Source organism: Oryzias latipes, chromosome 10 (assembly GCF_053564925.1).
Source record: "Oryzias latipes strain Hd-rR chromosome 10, Olatipes_Hd-rR_3.1".
In the NCBI taxonomy this organism is placed as follows: Eukaryota; Metazoa; Chordata; class Actinopteri; order Beloniformes; family Adrianichthyidae; genus Oryzias; species Oryzias latipes.
In genome coordinates, this window is record NC_136246.1 from 23,407,541 (window position 1) to 23,416,262 (window position 8,722).

The window sequence follows — 8,722 nt, forward strand, 5'->3', positions numbered from 1 at the left end:
AGTATTAAAAGTCGGATTTTGCAGTATCAACAGCTGCTGGACTCTACAGCTTTAAGGAAAATCGTGCTTTTTCTGTTACTGTCTTTTTTTGCTTTGTGAAGGCAGTGTGATTTGAAGGGAATCTGAAACAAGAGTCCTTGTGATGGACAAATAAATAAATAAAAAAACAAACACACAAACAGAATACATGTAGAAAACAGGCTGGACAAAATATCTATTTGAAAATCTAGGAGAGTTGTCACAGTTTTGGCCTAAAACCAAAAAAGTAACATAGATTTTTTATGTTGTACTGTAGAATTAATGTTTACTTTGCTGTAATTGTCACAATTGGAAATCTTACAGCAGAAAACACCAAACTTGTGAGCAATACTACAATAAAAAATAAAATAAACTAAATAAAAATCCACACACCAAAGTGAAGTTCTGTCAGAAATAAGTCCCAATAGTCTGTATTGTTCATCTTTTAATGCAATCTCTGATAATCTGATTACATGTGAAGGTTTGTTGAGAGATATGTCAGATATTCATTATGGAGAGGGAAACTCTTCATGGAACTGTCAACAGTTATTCATGGTAAAGATCTTTTTGACAATTTTCTAGGACATACTTTCTGCAGAGCAGCAGTAGTTCATTAGAAATTTGCCTCTGTGTTGTGGGTGGGACTGTTGGTGCGGGGTAAGCCCGCTCCTACTTCCCATCATCCATGTGTTTACACTCTCTCTCACTAGCTAACAGTCCCGGACACCCCTAACGTTAAAGTAACATTACTAGTGCAACAAAAATGTTGAGATATTTTTGAGATACCAGCTCGGATGAAGAAAAGAGACACACATGAATCATCAACAAGTGGATGCACCAGCTGGCCCTGGCCTGGGTGGCGGGCTTGGTCGCCCGGGCGGCGGTTGTTCCCTGCCGGTTCCCGTGTGGCGTTGGGGGGATTCCGGCTGCCGCTGCTGCTGCGGTGGGGGTCTTGGGGTGGGGATGGCTGGGCACTCTCCCTCCTTCTTTTCACGTTCCACCATCCATTTTAGAAGAACATAAACACTCACCTGAGCACAGGTGTTAGCTCACCTTTGCACTAATAGCTTGCATGACTGAATGACTGAAATATTTCACACTAGTTGGTTTTAAGGCATAAGTATGCGTGTGTGAACACTATCTGTTTTGTGTACATGTCGACAGGTGGACATTTTTGCAGCTAGCAGGTGTGTTTATAACATTTGAGTGTGTGTGTGGACGGGCCCCGCCCTTTTTGTACTACATTTGAACCTTACCATAGTGATTAACAACCAGTAAACTTGTTGCTTTATGCTGCTTCATGGTCTTATCCCCCTTCCCCTCCTATTATCACCCCCTACCCCCCCCTCTCTCTAGCGTCCCTCTCTCTTCTTCCCCTCTTTCCTTTTCCGTCCGGTCCAACACCAAAGATTTTCAGACATGATTGAAATTAATAAAGTTTGGCCTCAATTACAAAAGGGGTTTATTCAGACATACCTTTGGTTTGTCAGAAGATTAATAACCCCTCTTGTTAAAGCAAATATGTCCAACACAAGAGGCCCTCAGCTCTCGTCTGTCTGCCCAGCTGTTGGACAGGACAAGTTAAAAAAAAATAAAAATAAAAAAATAACAAGTGGATGCATCAGAATGGACCAAAGCTTCCACGTCACAGCTACAAGCTTTTTCAAACAGCCTTTATTCATCTGCTCCTAATTCCCAACAATTTGAGTAAAGAAATACTCAGAAATACAATTTCCTCGTGAGAAAAATGCCACAAGAACATGTTAGGAAAACCAAAAATGCAGTTATGATTAGGGTAGATCGTTAAGGAGTACTAACAATCCAAAAGAAGTGGAACGTTGGAGAAAATTTAGATTCTAACAAATGTGACAAACCTAAACTGATGGGTAATAAGAGTGAAAAAAACAGATTAAGTAAAACGTAGGGGATTAACCTAAAACTAAAGTCATTTTTAAACTAAAGGATTGCCAATTTATTTTTGTTTCCATTGATGAGAAATTCGTCTTTTTCTTATTTTGAATCACCAAACCTAAAAAATAGTTTTAAACTGAAAAATGCAAAAAGCAAAATGCAATTCGGAAAACTGGAAACATTTCTTCATTCGACCAGTAGTTTAGGAATTTAAACATCTTAGAACTTACTCATAATGAGTAAAATCTGAAACTTTGTCAGTAAATGAAAGACCAGTTTGAACTGAAATGACCCTTTTTTGATTCTGTCTTCCACATTTTTTTCATTTAGCCGTACAGTCAGTCCGGGTCAAATGATTAAAGTCAAATGAACATAATGTCCAGGTAAGCATTTACTAATTTGTTCCTGTACGTACATAGCAAATTTCCATTCCATCAACTATCCACAACCTTATTTCCGCAGAGCGTATGGGCATACAGCCGGATTCATCCCCTCCCGTGTGATTCAGCTTTGATTAAAAGCACAGACAGAAGCTGTTTATGAGAATCTCTGCAATGTGCAAACAGATTGTTGGAAAGCATAGATTCATTCTTGATTAAAAAAAGTTTTTAAATACCAAGAGAAAAAGCTTTGCTGTGGTCAACCAAAATCTCTAAAAATCACAAAAAATAAACATTAACAGCCTCAGGTGAACAACAAGATACGACGTGACATCGACTGTGTCATTATTTATTGAACAAAACTGAAGCAAAGCAGAAAAAGCTTGGACAAATGGACAAAAAGGCTCTTCATGAAAAACATTCGCATCGGTGCAAAAATCAGAGGGAGGATATTAAATACATAGGAACACAAAACAACGGGGGACACTACAGAGCAAGACAACGATCACCTGCATGTCACAATGTCCAGATGTGTGCGGATCTCATCTTTTTATATGAGTTAATATGAGTTTCTATGCCTTTGAGGGAGGCTGCTTTGCTGTTAGCTCTCCTCTTCATAAGGCTGCAGATAAGCAATAAACACATCACCATCATCTCATACTAAGTCCATAAAGATCACAGCCTCCGCAGAAATTTTGCAATCCGAGAGATTATCGATTATTTTGACGAGACCTGGGGTGTAAAGCCATCCCTGAGTGATTCAAACTGCAGTATCTAGTGATGTATGTCAGAAGCTCCGTGTTCATGATAAACGACTAAAAATCAAAACGAGATTCCTACGTCACGTGTTCTGTCCATTCACATAGTCTCAAGGTACAGTACTTCACTTAAAAATCAGTCAAAACTTTGGAAACAGCTTTTTGGCAGGATGACTTCACTGTCAGACTCCCATAACATAGACACAAACAAATGATTTGTTCTTCTAAAGTTTTTCGATAATCATGTGATGCAGTTTGACAAGCGTTTGCAGAATAATATTTTACATATAGTTACACTTTTTTGCTTGAAGCACAATAAAGAAGATTGGGATCAAAACACAAGGAAAACGTCCTCCTGACGGTATATCCTGTAACTGTTTTTGATTTTTTTTTAAAATCATATGAGTAAAAAACATTGATTACAGCTGCCATATGACAGAAGAAAACTCCTCACAGCCTCTTCATGTCAAAATATCAACCACTTAGACCACTTCAAAACAACCAAATCCTTATGAGAGAATGGAGGATAATTGTCCAGTTTTACTGGTGTAACAAGCCCATTCTACAATATCTTCTCAACACTCATGTCCATCATGACTCCAAATGAATCTTTTCTTTTAAGGGACTAAAAAAACTAAATCCCTGTTTTATTTTTATTTATATTGGGGTTTCACCCTCTTTCATCAGCCCTGTGTTTTGTACAGTTTTGGCTTTTGAGACTCCGCTTGCTGAAGCGTCCCTCACCTTCCCGGACATCATCTTTCACATTGACCACCTTCCTTAGAGGCAGGCGATGACATATTTACAGATGGCATGTATTTACAAAAAGTTGTCTCTGTGTTTAGATCACAGTTATGCGATAGTTGGGGTCATTCGACGTGCTGGTGCCGTCCGTTTTGACCACAGTGACCTTCGATGTGTGCTGGGAGCTGTTCAGCGCATTTCGGCGGCACAGGCGTTCGCGGTAGTTCTGGGCAAAGATGAGCAGCATGAGCGGGTTGATGCAGCTGTGGGAGTAGCTGAGGCAAATGCTGATGTTGTACGCGTACACGAACGCGATGGTCGGGGAGTTGTTGCTCAGGTTTATCACCTGGATGACATGGTAGGGGGACCAGCAGATCAGAAACACGGCGATAACCATGAGGACCATCTTAGTGGCTCGTTTCGCCCACACAGACTGCTTTCGCTTGACTCGCCGGATGGACCGGAAAACGTGATAGAGGGTTAGCGAGTAAAAGGTGCTGATGATAAAGAGAGGGATGATGAAGCCGAGGATAGACTGGTAGAGCGTGTACCAGTACATGTCCTCCGGCCCGTCCAGGTCCATTATGCACACCTCCAGGTGCTGCCTGCGAACCACCTTGGCGTATATCATGACAGGAATGGTGAGGAGGAAGCTGCCCAGCCACACCAACATGTTGATGAGGATGGTCCAGTGGACGGTCCTCTTCTCTGAGCTCGGATGAACAATAGCTATGTATCTGTGAAGAAGAAGAGGAAGAATAGGAGGAATTGGAGCAAAAACTGGACAAAAAAGCTACTCAGTTTTCTCCAAGATCTAATTTTAAGCTCAAAGATTTCAATCAGGGTAAAGTGTGACGATGGATTCAAGCCCAACATCAAACAGTCACGCTCATCTCAGCAGCTGAAGTGATGAATGAGAATTAAAGACAGTTTAGAAAGGGGGAAATCACACCTTTTCATTTGGCTGCATTTCAGTTTCAAGACCTGGAACAGAGCCTCTTTTGTTATGTCTTTAATTGGTTTGTGTGTTTTTTAAAGGGAAAGAAAATGTTATGTTTCTGTTAAGTACTGTTATTTATTTGTGGTTTTTTTGGTGTTTTTAGACAGATTTCTCTGCTGTAATTGTCTTTTCCCTCGGTTGCATTTGTCTTAATGAATAAACAATGTGACAACAAACAAAAGCTGCTCAATGAACCTGGAGTTTAAAAAAAAAACAATTTCCCATTCCAGCCAATTAAGCCAAATGATACAGTCAAAAGCCTTAAGATAAGAAAATGTTTGAGCTAATGTTTTAATGGTTTAAAGGTTTAACTCAGAAAAAGCACATTTCAGGATATTATGAAACGGCAATACATTGTTCTTGTCTGCATTTGTCCATGACAGCATCTGCGAGATGTTTTTTTCTCACCTTCACAGTCGATATGCAGCCATGTTGATTTCCACCAAACATCGCCCTTTAACAGCTCTTTGCCCTGAGAGCAGGTGGTTCATGAAAAATAACTTTTTCCCCATACAACAGTCTCTTTGTTGGCATATTAAATGGAATGGAGGTTAGAGAGAGGGGGGTTATGCATCTGAGTTAATAAAAAAGATTTCAAGGGAATAACTGAGTAACATTTAAAGAGGAAACATGCTTTTCATCGTGAAAATGACATATGCACTTAAATGAAATCAGATTTTGCACTTATAGCAAAAATCAGTTTTTCTTTGTGATAATTTTTCTTTGACTTTTTTTTGAGTTCAGAGAGTTTAGCTTTAACAATCTGCTTCTTCGCACCTTTCTGGAATAAGTGAGAGATCCCAGAGCTCTTAAGCGTCTGATGCCAAGGCGGCTCTTAAGCACATGAAAGTCCAGCTCATGGTGTCATTTAGATGCTGTAACGACCCGGTAGAAACACATTACAGGAGGCCTTATGGCTTAAAGTAGGAACCCTTTATGTTCTCTTAAAATGCTTATCAGTTCAAATCAGTGCAAAGATCCTTTTCATTGTGCCTAAAGTGTTTTTATCATAAAGATAAAATGCATGGAGGGGAAACATTGTGTTCTCCAGGTTAATTGTTTTATTAAACATAAGATTTGAACTTATCCCTTAAAATGTTGAAGTTAACTGAAGCCAGGAAATAATACTTATTTGAGCCTATTTAAATTTTTTATTAATTTTTGGACTTTTTCAAGAATGATCAGTTTTTAATTATTTGAAGGATTTATAACAAGTGAAATTCATTTTGAACACTCACCGGTCAATGCACAGCACTGTCACAATCCCCACTGTGGTGAACTGCGTGCTGACATCCACCACGACCACCGCTTTACACATAAAGTTTCCGAACACCCACTGCCTGTCCCTGACCAGCTGGTGGATGTTGAAGGGCATCACAAGCAGGAACAGCATGTCGGCTATGGCCAAGTTCAGCACGTAGATGTCCGAGACCATTTTCTTCTTGCATGCCGCCACTGCGTAAATAACCAGCCCGTTGGCAACAACTCCCACAGTGCACAGGATTCCGTAAATCGATGGGAAAATATGCATGAAGGTGGTGATGTCGATGGGGCTGTAGGGTGGAGAAGTTGGGTTTAAGCACGAATGATCAGTAAAATTGTTTGTTTGGTTGTCTGTGCAAAATATTCCCGTGTCATTCATGATGGGATCCATTGGGAAAAAAGTGGGGAGGTTGGATGAAAGCGCGCGCCGATGCGCTCTCCGCTCGGGTCTGACTGCTGCTCTCCAAAGTTGAGTTCTCCTCCTGAACAGCCCCTCTTGACGCGGTGGTCGAGTTGGTCCTCCAGACGCACTTTGAGTGTTTCAAATGGCGAATAGGAAAGCTCTGATCAAAACTGGCAGGGTGAGCAACGCTGCGTCGCTGAAGATGATTATGAGAGAACAAGGATCAAACTGTTTGCCGTGCGTAAAAGCAGCCTGTGACTTCACAAAGCACCCCGACTGAGTGGACGCTAAAGTTCCCACCCTTCACAGATTTTCTCTTCTTTTTTTTGGTAAAGAGGGTGGTGTTCTGTTGCATAGAAATAAAAGTATTTATTTAAGTCTAATCCACCTAAGGAGGAGACTTAACCAATCATTTATGAGGTTTGAGTTAAAAGCTATTGTCACATAGAAGCTTTGCTTGAATAGGTGTTTTTTTCTGTTGCATTAACAGACGTGTGCAATTCATGTCAAGTTCATGTCCAAGAAAATGATGCACTTCTTTTCATATTTATTCTAGAACATACAGTATATATATTCACCTTCTTTGCTCTTTCTAAATGATGTTTACTTTAAGCTTTAATAAGCTTAACTGATTCAGGACATGACTGAAAATGAAATTTGCTATGGTAAAAATATAACTCAAGGGCTGTTGCTGCTGTAAGCCTCCATCAAATAAGTCTCTGTGTGTTGTGGAGCTTTATTTTGAAATCACAGGCAACTGCTTTCAAAGACAGAAGTAATGTTATGGAAGAAGCTCAGCAGAGATGACTCCAGTGGGATCCCACAAGTCAGTGTAAAAACAAATGTAAAAAGAAATATATAGATTTCTTGTTCTGCAGGTAGGGTTTGTTCACTCCAGGCAGGGGGTCCAGTCTCCCCCATTCCTAAGAAAAAGCACCATGATGAAATGATTTTCAGACGTGATGTGGAATATCTGTGCTGCCTTTTTGGTCCCTCTCTGCTCTGTTGCACAAAGCAAACCTGTGTTATCGATCTTCTAATAACTAATATTCATTGTTTAGACTTAGTCTTTCAGGTACTGAATTACATGTGATGCTATCAGGGGTCATAGTGCACATTTCCCAAAAACTAAGCGTAGAAAAATAAACAACATTTTTCAAGCTTTTTGCTTACTGGGTCACATATTCAAATACCAATTTGAAAAGGTTCATATGTTTTATTACCATTCATGTGCAATTTTTAAGGAAATCTCTCGTTTGTAGTGTCTTTTTGGGAAACCTTTATCCCTCTGTGAAGATGAGAATCGAAAAATACAATGGAGTATGAAGCAGTGATAACAAAAACTCTGTAACACTTTTTAAAGGACAAGAAGCACAAAACAAGCGAAGCCCAAGGTAAAAAAAAGAAAAAGAAAAAAAGATCAACCAAAGAGTGTGACATTCATTTGTTGCTCTACAAAACATAATATGAGCTTCCTTTCACAACCATTTGCAAAAGAAAGAAAAACCAAAGTAATTTAAAAACAAATTCAGCACAAAACATTTTTTTAGTGCCTGAGCACAGAATAATGGTTAAATAACAATGGGTTGAACACAGTTGTGATGGGAACACTGACAGCAGTATAATTTGTACGGGGCCTTTTGCAGATGCAGAAGGCATTCTTCCAGCAAACAGGATGTGGCCTTTAGGTTTAGAGTTTGCTTTTTAATCCAGTAAAATTTCTCAACTTTCTACACAGCTGAAGAATCACAAAATTGAAACTTTTGAGTCAAAGGGAAAAAAAGGCTCTTGACTTTCTAAATTAATCACTAAACTTACCTTTTTCCCCCCTTGACAGATCAGACAATGGAAAGGAAATATTTTGTTCACTACCTTTAGTTGTCATTTAGGTGTAGTTTCTTCTTGGTAGCGCTTAAAATAAATTGGGTTCTCCATCCCAAGACACCGATTAGAAAGTTAATAAAAGTTAGACAATTGATTCAACTCAGTTGGTGAGCCGACCATTTGTTTCTTCATAAAAGAGCAGATTTACAGACAGCAGACTTTATTATTTGGATTCAGACTAATGTTTTTCTTCATACATTTTTTATCCAAAGAAACATTTGTCATGGATTTTCGTTTTTTGAAAAAGGTGTTAATATTTAAAAATAAACACAGTTTGAAGGTCATGATCCAACTTAGATTTCTGAGTACAACATTGAAGCAGTTGTCCCTTCCCCAGCCTTTCAAAATGACTTCTAAAGGG

The 8,722-nt window shown here is 39.3% G+C and overlaps 1 protein-coding gene across 1 annotated transcript; it reads right to left on the reverse strand.

Annotated features, from left to right (window-relative positions):
* Positions 1–2,644: 2,644 nt before the first annotated feature.
* Positions 2,645–6,640, reverse strand: mchr2b (melanin concentrating hormone receptor 2b). The gene is made up of 2 exons (XM_004073393.5): positions 6,050–6,640; positions 2,645–4,548 (listed from the first exon to the last, which is right to left on the reverse strand). Exons 1-2 carry the CDS (start codon positions 6,463–6,465, stop codon positions 3,909–3,911), a joined length of 1,056 nt encoding a protein of 351 aa, XP_004073441.2. The 5' UTR covers positions 6,466–6,640; the 3' UTR covers positions 2,645–3,908.
* Positions 6,641–8,722: the final 2,082 nt, after the last annotated feature.

Coding starts and splice junctions, on each gene's coding strand:
- mchr2b (XM_004073393.5), bottom strand. CDS start 6,465: ATGGATCCCATCATGAATGACACGGGAATATTTTGCACAGACAACCAA. Junction 4,549..6,049: donor ACAGTGCTGTGCATTGACCG/GTGAGTGTTCAA, acceptor TCTTCTTCACAG/ATACATAGCTATTGTTCATC.